Source organism: Alexandromys fortis, unplaced genomic scaffold (genome assembly GCF_014885135.2).
Source record: "Alexandromys fortis isolate MF-2015 unplaced genomic scaffold, M_Fortis_MF-2015_v1.1 scaffold_20, whole genome shotgun sequence".
NCBI classification, from domain to species: Eukaryota; Metazoa; Chordata; class Mammalia; order Rodentia; family Cricetidae; genus Alexandromys; species Alexandromys fortis.
The window spans coordinates 10,639,845-10,659,962 of NW_026067903.1; the positions used below are offsets into that span (position 1 = coordinate 10,639,845).

Consider the following 20,118-nt stretch of genomic DNA (forward strand, 5'->3'; position numbering starts at 1 on the left):
GTCAGAGGACAACTTTCAGGAGTCAGTTCTTTCTACAGTGAGTTCAGAGAATTGAACTTAGCTCCACAAACTTGGTAACAAGCACCTTTACACACTGAACCATCCCACTAGTCTTATAAATATTTATGCTTGCAGCTTTCCTGAATAGGAATCCAATATAATGTAATATAATACAATATACCTCTTCAATTTATTATTTGGAGTGAGACTGTCTCAGATATGCCCTGCAAGAGGTTCGTCGCCTGAGTGCATCCTGAATAGCTGTGAGTGTGATCCGGCACATTTGTAGATGACGGGGTGTCACATGGTGAAAATGCTCAGCACCTTTGGGGAGCTCACACAATACTCTCTGCTGCTTGGTTTATTTGTTTGTGGAGCTAGTGACTGCACTCGGCCTCTTGTCATAAAGTTTGTCCCCTCAGCTGACCTACCGCATTTCCTCACTGTCTTAGTGACACCATGGCCACAGCAACTCTGATAAAGGAAAACATTGAATTGGGTGCTTTACAGTTTAGAGGTTCAGTCCATTATCATCATGGAGTGCCATGGCATTCAGACAGACATGGTGCTAGAGAAGGAGCTGAGAACTCCACATCTTTGATCCACAGGCAACAGGAAGTGAACTGAGACACTGCGTGTGACTTGAGCATATTTGAGACCTAAAAGCCCACCCCCACAGTGACACACTTCCTCCAGTAAGACCACACTTACTTCAACAAGTCACACTAATAATGCCACCCCCTATGAGAATATGATGGCCAATTGCATTTAAACCATCACACTCACTAAAAACACCCAAGTTTTCACTGGCCAGAAAAGGGAACACGGTCTTGAATTAGATGTAGCTGAGGATGACTTTAAACTTCTCTTCCTTCTGTCTCCAGCTCTTGAGTGCCCGGATTACACATTGCTCACCTTATCATGTTTATGGGCTCAGATCCAGAGCTGCACTCAAGGTGGGCAAGCACTTCGCCACCTGAGCTGCATATGTACCCCAGAACATAACATTTTAATAGGGTCTTTTGCTACTAATTTGTGAATCCTGTACATTAGTGATTGTGAGTCTGTTGAACCATATGTCTAGATTTATGTGCATTTTCTTTCCTTAATAAAGGAAGTCTTGCATAACTCAGTTGAATAAAAAATTAATTCTTCAGTATTCTTCAAAATCTGTTAAGCCTAAGCTCTTTGGGTTTTTGAGACGGGGTTTTCTGTCTTAACAGTCCTGGCTGTCTTGGAAATCACTTTGTAGACCAGGCTAGCCTCGAACTCACCAAGATCCTCCTGCCTCTGTCTCCCAAGTGCTGGGATTAAAGGTATGCACCACCACTACCCGGCAAGCCTAAAATCACTAAAATCCCAAGTCACATTTAGTTATAAACTTAAAACAAAAATCTATGCATGATGGCACATGTTTGACTTTACAGCTGCCTAGGGAATCAAAGGCAGAAAGTTCACTTAAGCTGTGAATTACTGAACAACTTGCAGTACCCCCTTTCCCCGAGAAAAGTATTTGAAATAATTTTACCAAATGAAATAGAATTTTTTAAAAAATATGTTTTTAAATGTGGCATAAACATTATTGATCTCTTAGTTTTCTTGTGGGATTTCTTATTTGAGACTTAGCAAAAGTCTTAAAGCTCTGTGTATGTGTGTTTTATATGTGTGTATATATGTGTATTTGTATGTGTTTATACACAGAAAGTTCTTTGCTGTGTGCACTAAGCAAAAGTTAGGTAGTGAACACTTTCAGAGTTCAAAGTATAAATAAGATTGATTATTTTGTGTATTAGATTTACATAGAGCCATTGAAAATTTTGTGCTAAAGATGACTCTAGGTTATAGAATTAAACTAAATCTGTTTGTGTAAGAGCTTTCATATCAGTTATGTAAGTTTGCATAGTAATGTTTGTTGCAACATGGTCATCCCTTAGTACTCGTGAATTTCTGCATCTCTTTTCCACCATCAGAACAGGTACTGAACATATATAGGTTTATTTTTCTAGTTGTTATTTCCTGTGTAATATGTGTAACAACTCTGTACACGGCTCTTAGCATTGTATTAGATATTGTAAGTAAATAAAGAGATAGTTTATACTTATGTGACACTTAATGCTGATGCAGTATAAAAAGATCATCATTAGGTGATTTTGCTATTGTGTACACATTGGAATATATTTGCATAGACTAAGGCAGCTAAGTCATCTTCTGTCACTAAGCATTAAAATTGTATATTATTATTTGGATAGACTATTGTAGACTGAAATGTTAGGTCACACACAACTATATATGGGATCACGTATGTAGGCTAGATGCAAATAGTAGTGTATCATCATTGGTAGTTTAAACATCTGAGGATTTGGTATTGGGGGAGTTTCTGGGACCAATCTCCCTAATGTTTATGGACAACTGTATTTGATTGAAATATTAAGTTACACCTATTGAAGAAAATTTACGTTGTACAATCTGTCATGGACCAAGAACTCTTGGAAATATATAATCTAGAAACTTCTCAGTAATCAAATGAAGACTGTTTTTCCTCTCAGTTGGTACTTTGCTATAGTTTCCACTCAGCCCTGCCAGGATTCAAGGATAAATGTCTTAAAAACAGAAGTTATTACAGTGATAAAAGCTGTTTTTATTCAGTGCATCACTATACAGTGGGTGATTATTATAATTCGTCCTGGGTTAGACTTAATACAGTTTTTGGACAGCTGTATGATAATTTCATTGCACTTGTTTTTTCTTGTTAATTTTTACACGAATTTTCTTTTCTTTTTTGGGGGGGGGGTGGAGTGGGGTGGAGCAGAACTGTAACAGAATGTCACAGTGTAGCAAGCTGTAGCTGAGGTTGTCCTTGAACATTCCACCCTACTGTGGGCATTACAGGTGTGGACACCAATTGGCATCAAGTTGAATTTTTTTTTTTTTTTTTCCGAGACAGGGTTTCTCTGTGGCTTTGGAGCCTGTCCTGGAACTAGCTCTGTAGACCAGGCTGGTCTCGAACTCACAGAGATCTGCCTGCCTCTGCCTCCCGAGTGCTGGGATTAAAGGCGTGCGCCACCACTGCCCGGCATAAGTTGAATTTTATATAGGAAGTGTTTTACTCTTCTAGAATACAAAGCTGTTAGGCTGTGTGTACTAGGTTATATATAAATTATGAATGTTTATAAATCAGACTTAAAAGTTGCTTCAAAGTTTACTTATTAGAAGTTCACACATGAAAAAGCTCTTTTGTTTCTAAATGTTTGTGTCTCCTTCTCATTTTAAAATCCTGTAGATATTATTTAAAAAAGTACTAAAAGGAGAAGTAACCCCTGATCATCTTATAAGAATGAGTCCAGAAGAACTAGCCTCTAAAGAGTTAGCTGCGTGGAGACGAAGGGAAAACAGACACGTAAGGACATTCATAACTCTGTGTTTGGCTTGGCTATCAAAGTCTTTGCTTTTTAACCATGGGGCAAACTTTACAAAGATCAGTCAGTACAGAGTGCAAGTAAAACAGGCTTTGTTTTCTAACACCTATTCTCTCCCATCTCTCCATTTTTCTTTTCTCCCTCCCTTCTCCTCTTTTGTCATGTTCCCCAGTGTTTCAGGGTGACCTTATATTCTGCCTAGGGTTGAGTGATCTCACCTAAGCATTTTAAGTGCTGAGATGACTACCATGTGCCGTTGTGCTCAGCTTCCTTTGTTTCTTAACCTTTTAAAAACGATTCAGTTATTTTTATTTTATGTATGAACTTTTTGCTTGTATGTGTTTCACATGCATGCACTGTCTGAAGAGGGTGTCTGTTTTAAGGTTTCTTTTGCTATGATGAAAAAACAGGACCAAAGCCCTAGGGGAGGAAAGAGTTTATCCTGAGTTGGAGTTCACTGAGAGCAGACTAGGCAGGAACTCAAAACTGTGTAGGAGCCTTGGAGCAGGAGCTGATGCAGACGGAGGCCATGGAGGAGAGCTGCTTACTGGTTTGCTCATTTTAGCTTGCTCAGCCTGCTTTCTTATAGAACCCAGGACTTTCAGGCCAGGGGTGTCCCCCACATTGTGTTCCTATAATGGGATGGACCCTCTCCCATTGATTGCTAGTAAAGAAAATGCATTTAGGCTTGTCTGCTTACAGCCTGATCTTGTGGAAGCATCTTCTCAATTGGAGTTCCCTTTCTTCAGATGACTGTAGGTTGACATAAAACTAACCAGCACAGTTTTGGGTCCCGTGTGAGCCTCCATGTAGTTCTGGGAACTGAACACATGTTTTTTGCAAGAGTAAGTGCCCTTAACTAACTACTGAGCCTTTTCAGCCTGTTTCTTAAATTCTTATATCCTACTGTAGGACTTTCCTTTTTTATTGCCTTTTTTGTTCTATACATTTTTCTAGTTTTTTTCTTTCATTTTTTGCTGGTCAGCGGATTATAGAATTAGAGCTTCATGGCGTCTGCCTGTCTCTGCTTTCTTCCTTCCAGAATTCTCTTCTGTCTTCCCTGCCTATCTGCGTTCCACCCTATCAACTAGGCCAAGGCAGTTTCTTTAATAACCAATGAAAGCAACACAAATACAGAAAGGCCTCCTACACAACATGATGCTTGCTTTCATCATGGGCACATTAACCCTTCTTGGTCGCTGTCAACAGTGGTCTGAAGGTCACGAGGCCTTCATGAAGTACCCTATCTGTTTGTACATCACTTTTTTTCCTTTATTCTTACATAATCTTGCCTCTTCTTTATTTTGAAAATAATGTTAGCATCATCTTTCTCTCCGCATGTTAAATACACACTTGCCAAAGTTATGTTTTAAAATTGACTGCCCATGCATTGGAGACCAGTTTTCCTTTTCTTGGATTTTCTGCTTGAATTTTTTTTTTTTTAGTTGTTTTATTTGGTGCTATTGTGTGTATGATAAATGGGGAATGGCGGTGTGCCAGGGCACCTTTATTTGCGAATGTCACAAGACAAGTTTGTGAGCGGATCGCTCCACTTGCCTTTCCGTGGATTCTAGGGATCAAACTGAGGTTCTCAGGTTATTTGGTAAGAGCCTTTACCTTCTGAGCAATCTTACTGATCCTATCTGACTTTCTTATCTATATTTTACAACTAACAAACAAGGAATAGATGGACAGACCTTTGCACTCCTTACTTCTCCTTGCTCTATTTGACACCCCCGCCCATACACTATCTCATATGTTAATGTGAGCCTCTCATGACTGAATTCTATATTATATTATATTATATTATATTATATTATATTATATTATATTATATTATATTATATTATAGAGTTGAATTCTATATTTTACAGTGTTTATTTGTATTTTCTATGAGAGAAGCTATAAATTTATTATGTAAAATTATTAGGTAAGTAAGTACATTATTAAAGCACATACTTTAAATATTTCTTAAAATGTTTTCTGTTAGACTATAGAGATGATTGAGAAAGAGCAAAGAGAAGTGGAAAGACGACCGATCACAAAAATAACTCATAAAGGGGAGATAGAAATTGAGAGTGATGCCCCAATGAAAGAACAGGAAGCAGCCATGGAGATACAGGTAAAGAGCAGATGTGTCCTATCTGTAGCTTAGAACATGAAGATGGGGTAAGACTTGTCTTATTAAAGCAGAACATTATTTTTAAATTGTGGATTTTAAAGGAGTCTGTTTTACTGGATTGGTAAATAGTGTAATTTGAGAGTAATTGCACCTTTTCTTTAACTAGATTAAGATTTATTTTCTCTTGTATAATAAAAAATGAGAAGTAGGTCAAGATGTAGACATTTTTATTTCAAATTTCCTTGTTTTCAAATACCAGTGGAAAAAATAATTTGAAGACTGATTAAAAGCTTTGAGTTGTTTTGAGATTTTGCTCGAAGTAATAAATGCTAATTCTTACTTTTACTTATTTATTGGTTTTTTGAGGCAGGATCTGTGTAAATAGCCTTGGCTGTCCCAGAGCTGGGATTAAAGATGTGTGCTACCATTCGCAGCTGTTATTTTTTCTTAAGAGAGTCAGAACCTTATAAACATAATGGCTTCACTTTGGAAATGAAATATGTTTATGTTTATGAAATAGCAAGTTGACATTTAAAATCAGTACCAGATTTTATTGCTAAATCTTATTTTTATTCTCACTTATGTTAGGAACCTTCAGCCAATAAGTCATTGGAGAAGCCAGAAGGATCTGAAAAACAAAAAGAGTCTGACTCCACATCTAAAGATACCACCAGTCAACACAGACAGCATCTCTTTGATCTGAACTGCAAAATATGCATAGGTTGGGAGTTTTGCCTTCTCCAGTATTACACTCGTTGTTTAAGGGGTATTTCTGTAGTTGTCTTTGTAATTGGGGTAGGTTTTATTTTCCCAGCTTGGGTGCTGCAGCATCTACCTGCTCCTGTTCAATGAGATTAGTCCATTTTACAAATGCAAAAGCAGGCATAGCCATGCCTTTCCATGTGCACAAAAATGTAAATTTACAGTAGCGCATGGGGAGCATTTGTTGGATGACTAGACATGCCTGTTTTCAGAATGTTTGAGTTTGTTTTTCCTTTCACGTGCTATAGTCCCACATTTGTATCATTTTCTAAACTACAATGTCGTTCATGTTATGTAGCTTAACATTGCGCGCGCTCTCTCTCTCTCGCTCTCTCTCTCTCTCTATCTATCTATCTATCTGGAGACAGTGTTTCCGTGGGTAACAGTCCTGGCTGTCCTGGAAGTTGCTTTGTAGACCAGGTTGGCCTCAAACTCAGAAAGATCCTCCTGCCTCTATTTCCCTAGTGCTGGGATGAAAGGCATGTGCCTCTATGCTTGATTAGTTAACATTGTTTTGCTGATTTTTCCCATTCATAGGTGAGGACAGATATATATCATCAACTCCTCATTTACTTGTGATGTTTTATAAGATGGTCAAAGGGGGTGTTAGGTTAGTTCAGGTAGAATCTTCCACAGTGTGCTGGGAGTTGCATTTCGGTTAGTTTAGGTCTCTGTGGAAGAGGGAGTTGTCCTCTGGAACAGTTCCTTATTGGTTCTGAGAATAGGTGTAATAACTTGGTGTGAGAAAACATTGCAGGTATATATTGCCTCAGGAAATCTTTACTCAATAATTGAGCCAAAGAAACGAAATCCCTTTAGAAACTAAACTGAATGAACATTTTAAAATTTCAGATAACAAGCATATTTTGGTGTCTTGTGGCTTCAGGTCGAATGGCACCACCTGTAGATGATCTTTCTCCAAAAACCGTGAAAGTTGTTGTGGGAGGAGCTCGCAAACATTCGGACAACGAAGCAGAAAGTATAGCAGATGCCTTGTCTTCAACTACAACTATTCTGGCTTCAGAATTCTTTGAGGAAGAGAAACAGGAGTCTCCCAAATCAACGTTCTCTCCTACGCCACGGTAGCGCTCTCTCAGTCATAGTTCTGTAACCGTTGCTCACTTGTCCTTTTACAAATAGAAAAGTGGCATACTTTCAGGGACTTGTGAGAAAGTATCTGTTATACTCGGGCCAAGTGAGATAAGTGAACAGGACTCTGAAAGTTAATTTATTTTGAATGGATTTTAGATTTAAGAGACTTGAGAGTATGAAGTTACAACTTTCAGATTTTAATTATGGCTCATCATTTAAGAGCACTGACTGCTCTCCCAGAGGTCAGCTTAGAACCATCTGTACCTCTAGTTCCAAAAGGTCTGACACCCTCCTCTGGCCTCCATGGACATGCATATGGTACATAGGCAAATGCTCATACACATAAAGTAAAAAGTGACTCTTTATAGCTAAACCGGAAGCAAATGATTTAAATATGCTGGTCCCAAGAAGTACGGGATACAGCACTTGCTCTATGCTTGCACAGTTTTGGATCTTATAAATTGAAAATGTAGATTTCTATGGATTGATAGCTTTTCTTTTTATTGACCTTTATTTATACTTATTTTTATTGATCATATTCTTGATATATAATGCTTTCAATAACTATGTAGAAAATTGACTCATTTCTGGGCATTTTATTTACTGTACTTGTTTGTGTGTGTATGTGCTACAACACTCATGTGGAGGTTAAAGGGCAACTTGGTTTGTTAATTTTGTTTCCACCTTTATGTGGGTACAAGGGATTGAACCCAGGCCCTCAAGATTGGTAGCAAGTGTCTTTACCCATAGAGTCATATGAATGACTTTGTTGCTAACTTTAGTATCCTGTTCTAGTCCAGAGATGCCTGGAACTGTTGAAGTTGAGTCTACCTTCCTGGCTCGATTGAACTTCATCTGGAAAGGTTTTATCAATATGCCAAGTGTGGCAAAGTTTGTTACCAAAGCCTACCCTGTGTCTGGATCCCCTGAGTACTTGACAGAGGTACTGTGAACTTTGTTGCCTTTCCTTACTTGGGTTGTGTTTCTGAAAGCAGTAGGCAGGGAGACATACAGTTAATAATAATTTAAATTGTTAAAAGCCCATTTATTAATGATCCTTAAAACAGTTATAAATTATTAATTCACAAATGAATTTGCATACTGGTAGAAAACTGTATCCTGAAAGTTTTAAACTTAGATGCCTTACTTTTTCTAAAATGCACTTCACTGAGACAGTTAAAAACCATTGTGTCTCCATGATTATCCAAGTTTGTTTTTAAGTAGAGATTTGCATAAAAGACTTGCATGTTTATGGCAAAGGTAGCCTAAGAGAAAAGTCTCTAAATTGCTAAAAAAAAAAAAAAAAATGGAATTCCTACACTGTTTATGTTCAGGACCGGAGTATTTGCCTGTCTGTTTTACTGGGAAGTAAAGCTTACATCTAATTGTCAGTCTCAGGAGACCACTGACTAATCAGTGCAGTGGTGCCTTTGGTTGGTTGTGTATCCAAAGGAAGAAAATGTTAAATAATAGAAAATAAATAGTAGTAGCGTAATGCTGTAATTAGTGACCAGCTGTGACATTAAACAACAACATCAAAGGAAACAAAGCCAGTGTACATGTATTATGTACATTATTTTTGCTGGTTTGTTAGATTAGCTTTTTCATTTATTCTTAGTCTTCTAATCATAAGCCAGTTATTTAAATAATTCATTTCAGATTTTAACAAGTCTAAATCATATGATCATTCTCTATAATGTTAAGGTGAGTTTTCTTTTGATTAGGCTGAAATTTTCCTGAGTCCATCTCCTCCTTGTGGTTCTAGGTACCCTTCCCAGGGCCCTGTGTGTATGTCAAGCCTTCTGCCACCAAGCTACAGCCACAGACTCTTACATCACTGTTGTTTTTAGTTACTTCACAATGCTGTTGTTACATAATTTACTTGGATAATAATATTTTAGGAATGTGAGTTTTGTTAGAGAAAAATTAGATGGGGTAGTGATGGTCTTTTGAAGGAAAAAAAGTCTTGAATTCTTAGGGTTTTTTTTATATTATTTTTAAGGCAATTCTTTTTACATGGCAATTTGGTCCTAGACTCCCAGACCCTTTGACTTCGAATGAAACTGCTTTCCTGAATGCCACAGTTTCTATGAGTTCACTTTCTTTAACTCCATTTCTGCTTTTTAGTTTGGTTTTTTTTTTGAGCTAAAAATCTCAAAATAGTCAAAGCAACTAATGAGTTAAATAATCTTAATTCTACTTTTATGATTTTCCTTGGTCTTCAGAGAAAAAACGAATACACTGAATAAAGTTTTAAATGTCTGATTAATTTCATATATATATATGTATATATATATAATAGCAGTATACCTTGTGTGTGCTTATACATTTTAAAAATGTTTTGCATTGTTAGAGTTAATTTTCTTTTTACAAAAATATACTTTGTAATTAAGTTGCATCAAATCTGAACTTCATAATTAAGAATACCTCAAAAAAAAAAAAGTTAAAAGAAGCACTAGGCATAGTAGTGCATGCCTGTAGTTCCAGCACTTTGGAGACAGAAGCAGGTGGATCTCTATGAGTTCGAGACCAGGTTGGTTTACATAGTGAGACCTGTTTGAAAATATAAAACAGCCAGGCAATGGTGGCACATGGCTTTATCCCAGCACTTGAGAGGCAGAGGTAGGCAAATCTCTGAGTTGGAGGCCAGCCTGATCTACAAGAGCTAGTTCTAAGACAGCTAGGATTGTTACACAGAGAAACCCTCACTCAAAAAACAAAAAAACAAAAAAAAAAAAAAAAAAAAAAAAAAAAAACAAAGCCAAACAAAACAAAAAAACCAAAGGCAAAGAATTGTCCTGCCCACTACCACAGATAACCATTGAAGAACAGAAAACCTGCCTCTGAGTGTCCAGGAGTGTACTGATCTTATTAATCTGTGTATCACCACACAGCTGTGCCTTACCTGCCAATGTTCTGTCCAGTGACTGTCTCTGGCAGGGAGGGGCTACATGGCTTCTCCCTGACTCCACCTCCTTTTCTCCCAGCACTCAGCTTAGTTTTCCCTGCCTACCTCTATTCCCTGTGCAGGCCCAATGCAGTTTCTTTATTAACCAATGGTAATCACAGCATCCAGAGGGAAATCCCATATCACTGTCTTGGCTGCTGGTTCTTTTCCTTGTGCTTGTTTATTCTGACCTGGCATGACCTTGGATATTTCTTTCTTAGTGTTGAGACTGTATTTTATGTTTTTATCTAACATTTTCCTCTTTAGTAAACTTCATTTTTAGTATTACTTATTTGAAGTTGGCATTTGAAATAAGATCTGTTGCTATTTCTCTACTGTGTTTTGTTTTGTGTTGCAATTTTACTCACTGTGTGTTCTGGAGATCAACTGAAGCTTGAGTCTTATATGCTAAGTACATGTTCTACCACCATGTTCTTAGCCTTACTTATTTGTTTTTCAAATTATTTTTCAAATTATTCTCAAAGCTAAATATGTATGAATCATGGATATTGTAATGAAGATATTCTATATTTGTTGAATTTTTTTTTTTTTAACCATAGGACTTACCAGACAGTATTCAAGTAGGTGGCAGGATATCACCTCAGACAGTTTGGGATTACGTGGAAAAGATAAAAGCCTCAGGAACCAAGGTATGTAAACTTTTTAAAAATGCCAGTATGTGAAATGTTTACAGAATCAAACTACTTAGTGTTTTATACAAGGGCCTGGTGTTTCTTAGGGGAAGGGAGCTAATACAAGTTTGAAATGTTATAATCTGCATTACAGAATGGAGGTAAAGGGCCCTGGAGGTGATAGACAGCTCATTTGGTAAAATGGCATCTATGCAAGTCTGAGGACCTGTGTTTAATTCCCAGTACACGTAACAGTCTAGAGTGTGGAGGTGCACATTGATGATGTCAGCACTGGGGAGACAGGTGCGGACTTGTGATGCCTGGCCAAATACCAAGCTAATTAGAGTGCAGGGCCCAGTAAGATACTGTTTCTTAGAACAGTAAGGACAGCTCCCTAGAAATGACCCTTTGGTTGACCTGTGGGCTACACATGTGGATATGCAAACTGAAGTAAAGCCCTTTGCTCAAAGCGGTGCAGCATTCCCTTTAGTCCCTGTCTTCTGGAATGTGTCCTCCATAGCTCTGTCAGCACTGTGGAAGGAAATGTGGTAGAGTAGGTGTTGATTTACCCTGTTTTAGTCAGGCTGCAGGTGAGCTCTGCACTCTCTGTCCAGGGGTTCAGATACTGCAGAAGCCAGTCCTCCTTTACCAGTTAGGGTGCTTAAGGCTTTGGGCTCTGGTTGTGTAGGATCATTTGGGAACCAGGCTGCTTCTGTCCATTTATTGTTTCTAGGAGTGCTTGCCATCATTAGGCAAAATTGTTCAAGCTCATGTCAGCCACTGGTGGGGATAAGTGAGGGCTATTTGTCAAGGGTTTTTGTTTGGTTGGTTTTTTTGTTTCATGTTTTTCAAGACAGGGTTCCTCTGTGTAGCTTTGGAGCCTGTCGTGGAACTCTCTCTAGACCAGACTGGCCTCAAACTCACATAGATCTGTCTGCCTGTGCTTCCTGAGTGCTGGGATTAAAGGTGTGTGCCACCACCATCTGGTCTGTCAAGTTGTTCTTAAAGGCAAACCTGAGAAATTACAGTTATCACTTAATTTTTTTTCTTTAATTCACTTGACATGAACGTAGTCAAAGAGCTGTGCGTGACTGCAAAGGAAACTGGCAAATGTGGTCTCTACTTGGCCCAAGTGCCAGCCAAAAATTAAGGTTTGTTAGTAACAGAAAGAGGAGACTATAAACTAGGAGATAATCAGTAGCCCCCATCATGGTAATATTTCTCTTCCAGGTTTTCTATATAATTTCTCTAGTTTCTTAAACTCATAGAGAATGGTAATATACATGAATAATTTAAATAATTTCTTTGTAGAAGTTTCTTGTTTTTCTTTAAAGTGAACCAAAATGGAGAGTCTTAAACACTCCCCCCCATATAGATTTTTTAATTAAATTGATTATTGTGTTTCAGTACTTTGAGGCAAGTAAAAGGCTACTAAGCTTGGGAGGTAGAGATAGACAGAATCGCATTGTTTGCTATCACTTATACACATACACACATTTAACATGTGTGTGTGTGTTTGTGAAAGCATGGGGATGTATGTTACTGCCCAGTACGTTATAGCATGCCTTCAGATTGAACTGGTTTAAACACAAGAATACTTAGCTTATATGTAATGTGATGTTACTAAGACATTTTGGATATCCCCTATCCAAACTGCTTATGATCGATTAGAAATGCTTTAGATTTTGAACTTCTCCGAATTTTGTAATGTTAGCATATATGTAAGATGGTACCTTCGGAATGGAAGTTCAAGTGTAAATGTGAAATGCATTTATGGGTTACATAAACCTTACAAGCATAGACTGAAGGTAATTTCATACCATATTTTTAGAGTACCCATGTTTTGATTGCATTTTATCACATGTCGACAGGTATGGAGTTTTCTAAATGTTGGCCTTCCAAGTTTCAGAGTTGAGAGCATTGATACCGAATCTTCAGATAGGAGTTGTAAGAACTCTATCTAATGTCTAGGAGGCAGAGCCATAGCTTAGCTCACTAATGTATTTCTTGTTTTTGTGTCATTGGGCATTGTAGTGAAGCAGGCCTTTGCCATTTTTGACTGCAAATCTTTAAGAAGAGCCCTCCAATACAAAATTATGACTGTCTTTTTATTTATAATAAATCCAAGAATCCCAGAAATGGGAAGCAAAATTACTGAGTTAGCCAATCACCTTAAAAGCTTAGAGTTTGTGTGTATGTGTCTTTAGAGTGTTGTCAAAACCGAGTCCCCTTAATTCCTGTGCTTAGGCTCTGTAGACTGGATACCAGACTTGCATGTTTGTGTTTATCTAAGTCCTCATTTATCACTTTTTTCCACTCTCTGAGGTTTTAGTTTTAAGGTATATGATGAAAAATATTTTTCCATTCTGCTCTCTCTGTCCATCAAGGATGTGAGTCATCCAGCTTTCAGACAGTGTGTGCTACCCACGTGCTGTCTCCATCATTAGATAATTTTTATTTTATTTAATAGCCTCAAGACAAAATTAGTGATACTAACAATTTTAATACATTATATTTTCCCACTACTGTATGCCTTTCTGTTTCTAATTTATTAATTAGCTTTATCATTGGGATCATAGGTACATGCAGGGAATGAACATTTATATAATGTTCAGTGCTATCTGTGATTTCAGACATTTGCTGGGGTCATGGATATATCTCCCACAATAGGACCAACTTCTGTGACATTGTTGGGTAGTAGTGTGGGCACTATTATTTCAGTGTGCCCAGAATACAGGCTGCTCTCTAGAGGTTATATCTTTGGAAAGCAGGAATTGTGCAGATACCAAAAGACTTGGGTTTCAACATTGTCCTTGCCACTGATAATTTGTATGACCTTGAACAATTACATTGTATCCAAGTGCCTTGGGCCTTTCTCCCCTGCATCCCTACCTTACTCATACTAGGCAAATGTTCTACTAGTGAGCTATTTGCATAGACCATATTTTATCATAAATGAGCATCTCCTAAATGGCCCAGGCAGGAATTAAACTTCTCATTTTTCTGCCTCTCAGTCCCCAAGTGCCTGGGAGTATAGGTGTGTATGCGGTCTCAATTTGTTATGGGAGGTCTTCAAATAATACAGAATCCTCAATGAACCAGGAAGGGTATTTTCTTAGAAGTTTCCTTTTAGAATTCTAGTTTCTATTTAACTTGACTGCTATTTGATGACCTTCATAAAACTCGAAATTAGATTAGTACTAATTAATAAACTGTATTTGAAATCAAGATACATTTTAGATTATTATTTTAAGTAATTGTTTGTTACTCTCTTGAATAGGAAATCTGTGTGGTTCGCTTCACACCAGTAACTGAAGAAGATCAAATTTCTTATACTTTGCTGTTTGCATACTTCAGTAGCAGAAAGCGTTATGGCGTAGCTGCTAACAACATGAAGCAGGTTAAAGATATGTACCTTATTCCTTTGGGTGCTGCAGATAAAATTCCACACCCTCTTGTGCCTTTTGATGGACCTGGTAAGTACATGTTTTGGTAATAGAATAAGATTGAAAAAAAAGTGGGAGGGGGGGTCAGTCCAAATAAAAAAGCATGGCTGCTTTCTGTCTTAGGATTCAGACCCATTAGAGACGGCGTGACAGGGCTAGCCACCGTTCAGTAGCTTGGAATGGACTGCTTGTGAAATGTACCCTTTTAGGAATTGATTGCAAATGATGGTTGATGTTTGTTTTCTCCAGGACTCGAACTGCACAGACCTAATCTGTTGTTGGGCCTCATTATTCGTCAGAAGCTGAAGCGGCAGCATAGCGCTAGTGCTGGTCCTAGTCACACAGCTGAGACTCCTGAGACTGCCCCAGTAGCCTTGCCACCTGACAAAAAGGGTAAACTGGACTCATCTCTGGAGGAAACCGCTGAGGAGGAGAATGACTTTTTCAATTCCTTCACAACTGTGCTGCACAAGCAGAGAAACAAGCTCCCTCAGCCGATGCAGGAAGACCTGCCCACAACCACCGAACCTCTGTTGGAAGTCAATAAGCCAGAGCCGCCAAAACCCTTGCGGTTCCTTCCTGGGGTCCTTATAGGCTGGGAAAATCAACCCTCTACTTTGGAATTAGCAAATAAGCCTCTTCCTGTGGATGATATACTCCAAAGCCTTTTGGGCACCACTGGTCAAGTGTATGAGCAGGCTCAGCCTTCTGGAGAACAAAGTACTGTCAAAGAAATTCCTTTTATAGATGATCAAACCAACCCAAAAGTAGAGAAAATAGATAAAGTGGAAGTAGCTGAAGGTGAAGCCAAGGAGATAAAAGTTAAAGCAGATAATATTTCAGAATCTATAGGTAAAAATTCAGGAGTAGAAGACACTTCATTAGTGGGCTGCCCTTCCATTTCCCCAGGGCCTTTGGCGAGTCTTAGTCTGAGAGGGAAACCACCAGATGTTTCTACAGAAGCATTCTTAACAAATTTATCAATTCCATCAAAACATGAGGAAACTATGGAGAACAAAGACAGAACATTAAAAAGACAGCTGCTCCAAGATCAAGAGAGTAGTTTGCAAGATACTCGAAAGGGAAGCGTAGATGGGAATGTGAGTTGCAGTGAAAATGTGGTTGCTAACACAAGGCCCCCCCAGGTTATCAATCTGAAAAGGGACCCTAGGCAAGCAGCTGGACGAAATCAGCAGACAACCTCAGAAAGCAAAGATGCAGAGAGCTGCCGAAATGGAGACAAGAGTGCTCTGCCTGGTCCATCGCACAGCAAAGAGCTCTTAGCAGAATCCATCAGTGGGGAGGGAAAACTGTCTTCCATAGAGAGGAACTCATGTGTAGAGCAGAATGATGATTCTGAGACTACACAAAACCCATCCTCAGTGGAAAACGTAAATTCTTCACAGACAGAACAAGCCAGTCCTTTACAGGAGGATATTTTAACACAAAGTATTGAAACCGTTCACCCATTTAGAAGAGGATCCACTACAGCATCATCTCATTTTGAAGCTGGAAGTACATGCCAGTCAGAATTTCCTTCTAAAAGCATCAACTTTACTTCTAGGAGTACCAGCCCCAGGGCAAGTGCAAACTTTTCACCTGTGAGGCCACAGCAGCCCAATCTCCAGCATCTCAAGTCTAGTCCTCCTGGGTTCCCATTTCCAGGACCTCCAAACTTCCCTCCCCAAAGTGTGTTTGGATTTCCACCACATTTGCCACCTCCGTTACTTCCCCCTCCAGGCTTTGGTTTTCCTCAAAACCCTATGGTTCCTTGGCCACCTGTTCATCTCCCAGGCCAACCTCAACGAATGATGGGGCCGCTTTCACAAGCATCAAGGTATATGGGCCCACAAAATTTTTATCAGGTCAAAGACATACGGAGACCAGAAAGGCGCCATAGTGACCCTTGGGGTAGGCAAGACCAACAACAACTAGACAGGCCATTCAATAGGGGTAAAGGGGACCGCCAGAGATTTTACAGTGATTCACACCACTTGAAAAGAGAGCGTCATGACAAAGAATGGGAGCAAGACTCTGAAAGACACAGACACAGAGACAGAAGCCAAGAAAAAGACAGAGACAGGAAAAACAAAGAGGAAGGACATAAGGAACGGGCACGGGCATCACATAGTGATCGAGCGACAGATGGAAAAATAGGCAGAGAGAGTAAGAATGCAGACAAGAAACCGGACCATGAAAAGGAGAAGGAACGAGAGAAGAATAAGCATAGAGAAGGGGAGAAGGACAGAGAGAGGTACCATAAAGACAGGGACCATACTGACAGAGCAAAAAGCAAAAGGTGAAATTTGCAGGCTGCTTCAACGTCGCATTTAAAAAACTATTAGATGTTGTGTATCTTTATAAGATCGCCTGGTAGGACTGTTCCACCTTTTAAATCTTTCCTCTTGGTGGTCTGCAGAGCAGTCAGCTGCTGGAGCAGGTCTGCACAGTGCCCACCATCCACCATCCTACTTCCAGGAATTTAATATTTTTGAAAGTTTTACAATGCTGTATATTCAAAGATTGTTTTATTAATATGCAATAAAGGCTTAGAAATTTTAGTTTTATTCCTTAATTGTTAAATATGGTTAACTATGAAATATATTTACTGCCTCTAGTGAATGTCCTTTATATAATGACTAATTTGAAAGTAACCTGTGCTCTGTACATTTGTTTTCAATTGCACTGTTTTTAAGGAAAATGTAGAGGAGCAACAAAAAAGCCAAGCGACTTCATAATCAGACCATATTAATCATCTAGTTGGGCAATTTTTGACCATGAATCAGAAGCCCAAGGAGTCCACTTATTGCTTTAATCTGTACTCATTGAAGGCATTTCTTACCATGTCCTGTAGTTTGTGGTAGGCCATATTCCTTTCCCTTCTGGCTCTTCAGAAACTTGAATACTTAAGCTTGTACATGATCTTGTGTTTTGCTATCCTTTTTACTGTAAAATGTAAATATTTTAAGGGATATTTTGATTCTAAATATGATAAAAGAATTTCTCACCTGCTTTGTGTGTGTGATTTGAAATTCAGTAGTGAGAGGTTCCTCAAAGCTTCTTTTCCGTGAGACATTCATTGTTCTTCTACCCCGAAAGGATGTGTAGACACAGTGTCAGACATGACCAGCAGGGAATGGTTGGTTTTCAGTCTGATGTACCACTTCTAAAGAGACTAGTACGTAGACCTGCCAGCAGGGAGCTTTGCAGTTATCCACTTAGTTGCTATTATGATTCTGAACACTTATATATGATCAAACTTTGTTATACAGGACTCAGTAATCATTGTAAAACTGCAGAACTTTTAAGTGAAATGTATTTTGAAATTTTTTTTTGTAAAATGATTTTGTTTGTAGGGCAACTGTAAAATTGAATATACCAGTTTGACTTGAAATAGAAAATACATGAGACTGTTGTTCTTTCGTATTTAAACTTACCCACACCCTGAAATACAGCCTGTGCTGATGTTTAAAATTTACAAAGCAGTAGCTGCCAGACGATGTTAAAACACTTGAGACCCAATCAAGAGCAATCAGTGTTCTTGCCTACTTGTACCCATGAATAAGAATGCCAGGAACTCCACAAAATTAAGAAAATTGTACTTAAAGGGGCGTTACCAGGTTTTTGAAACTGGATTAACCTTGCTATTCTCTCTAGAGAAAATAACAGTCAAACATTTTGTCTGAATTGCAAGGATTACAGTAGACTTCTTTCATCTTTGCCTCTAAAGTTTATCATCATGAAAGTTCTAAAGTGAAGGGTTTTCACTTAAATAAAGTATTTTTAACTTTGGTCTACTTTTTTTGGAAGTTAACTTGCAAGGGAAAAGAAAGGTCTTACACAAGACCAATCCTAAGGCTAATCATTGTTTACATTATTGTGAGATTGTGAAGTCATGGGTTACTTACTCCACATGTGTCAGGAAATCTGCTTTTCCTGATGTGTGTGGTTTTTGGGTCCACCTGACACCTGACTTGTTTTCTAAGGTACACGTAAAAAGAAAGGGGATTTTTGAATGGAAAAAGATAGCTGCTTTGAGCCCTAGATGCCAGGTCTTGTATTGAATGTTCTTGGTTCATGCGATCTTTGAGCAGCCTTGATAGGTGAACAGTTGATTAAGAATGTAAGAATCTGGAACCTGGGAAATTGTCCAAGGTTAGACTGCTATAATCAGAGTTGGAGTCCCAGTTAAGCTTTGCTTTCCTTTACAGTCTGTTCAATAGTTGTGCTCTAAAACTGGAGAGGGAAGCAAAAGCATTTATAGCCTTTCTGTTTGTCCCATCAGCATTCCTGAACCCCTTTTCAGCAATCTAACTCAAACAGGAATAGCAAGATAACTGTATGCCCACACATCTGTTCACAGATTGGCTAGTGTATGTTAGCCACGTGCCCGAACACCAGCGCTCATTTGTCCCTGCTGTGATGTGGCTGCCTCGGTGCAGCTACAACCGCTCATTGCAGTTCTGCAGTTCAAAATGTCACACATATAAGGGAGGTAGCCACAGGGTGTGCCCCTGTTGGGGAATCTAGGTATATTAGGGTACTCCAAAGGTACAGAACTTAAAGAATGGTATATATTAGAATAGTTTACAGGCTGTAATCCAGCTAATCCAACAATGTCTGTTTACCAGTGGTAGATTCAAGAATCCAGTAATTGTTCAATATACAAGACTAGGTAAGTCTGTTGGTCTTCTGAGCTGTCAGAATTGCCAGGGAAGTGAGTTCTAATGACAAATGAAGGAATGGACTTTTCAGTGAGCAAGCAAGCAAAGAGTGTGATACAGGTTAGAGATTTCTGAAGCACTATTAATAAAATTTCAGAGACTGATACTGGGGTTCAAGATGAAGACCACAGAAGCCAAGCAGCCAGCCACTGGCTCTTACCTTGACTTCAATCCGAAATGGCGATCCTGCCTCTGGTAATCTCAGAATGAGACTGTGTTTGAGAGCTGTTTCCTCCTGTTTTATAATCCTCTCCAGGGCTGGGATTAAAGTGTGCAGCACCCGATTTCTGTGGCAAATTAGTGTGGCTACTGGGATTAAAGGTGTGTGTTACCACTACCTTGTCTGTAAAGATTGAATAGTGGGGTTGTTTTCTCATATCTTCAGGCAACCTTTATTAAAATACAAATGAAATGCCACTACACAACTCAAAAGATACAGAATAGAAGTAGGTCTTCCCACTTTAAATTATTAAAAAGAACATCCCTTATAGGTGTATGTACCCACCCACTTTTAATTTCAGATGCAGTCAAGTTGACAAGAATAGCCATCACACTAGAGTATCCACTTCCTTACCTTTTCTAGCTTTAAGATGCACTTTATTTTTTAGCTCCTAGTCACTTCCCCGTATTTAAAGGCAAAGGAGAGGCCCACTTTGATGCTACCACCTCTGACTTCTGGTGCCCTTACACATCTGTGTGATGTCATTTGCTCGACAACATTCCAAGATAGCCTCCTTATCTGAAAGTCAGCTGCATAGGTGTCACCTGTGAGCATTTCTCTGCTATGGAACCTTGGTGTTTACAGATTCTGCAAGAACTAAGATGTAGATTGACATCTCCAAGATTGGGGAACCATTCTAGCCAGGCTTGCAAATTGTAGTTGTCCAATTGTTAGCCTGGAAATACAGAATAAGGTCATTGTAAATACCAACAGTATAGAAGAAAGTGAGGTAATGTGGAGTTCTTATTTTTGTTTC

General features: G+C 38.8%; 1 protein-coding gene across 6 annotated transcripts in view; it reads left to right on the plus strand.

The window, feature by feature from the left end:
* Phf3 (PHD finger protein 3) overlaps positions 1-17,832 on the plus strand; it is a 73,911-nt gene extending 56,079 nt beyond the window's left edge. For all 6 annotated transcript variants that reach the window (XM_050134514.1, XM_050134515.1, XM_050134517.1 and 3 more), the window contains 8 exons: positions 3,281-3,397; positions 5,407-5,538; positions 6,127-6,259; positions 7,187-7,382; positions 8,188-8,335; positions 10,900-10,989; positions 14,252-14,447; positions 14,667-17,832. In XM_050134514.1, the coding sequence (XP_049990471.1) occupies positions 3,281-3,397; positions 5,407-5,538; positions 6,127-6,259; positions 7,187-7,382; positions 8,188-8,335; positions 10,900-10,989; positions 14,252-14,447; positions 14,667-16,720 (3,066 nt within the window). In that variant the 3' untranslated portion in view covers positions 16,721-17,832. The remainder of the gene's footprint in view (positions 1-3,280; positions 3,398-5,406; positions 5,539-6,126; positions 6,260-7,186; positions 7,383-8,187; positions 8,336-10,899; positions 10,990-14,251; positions 14,448-14,666) is intronic.
* The last annotated feature ends 2,286 nt before the right edge of the window (positions 17,833-20,118 follow it).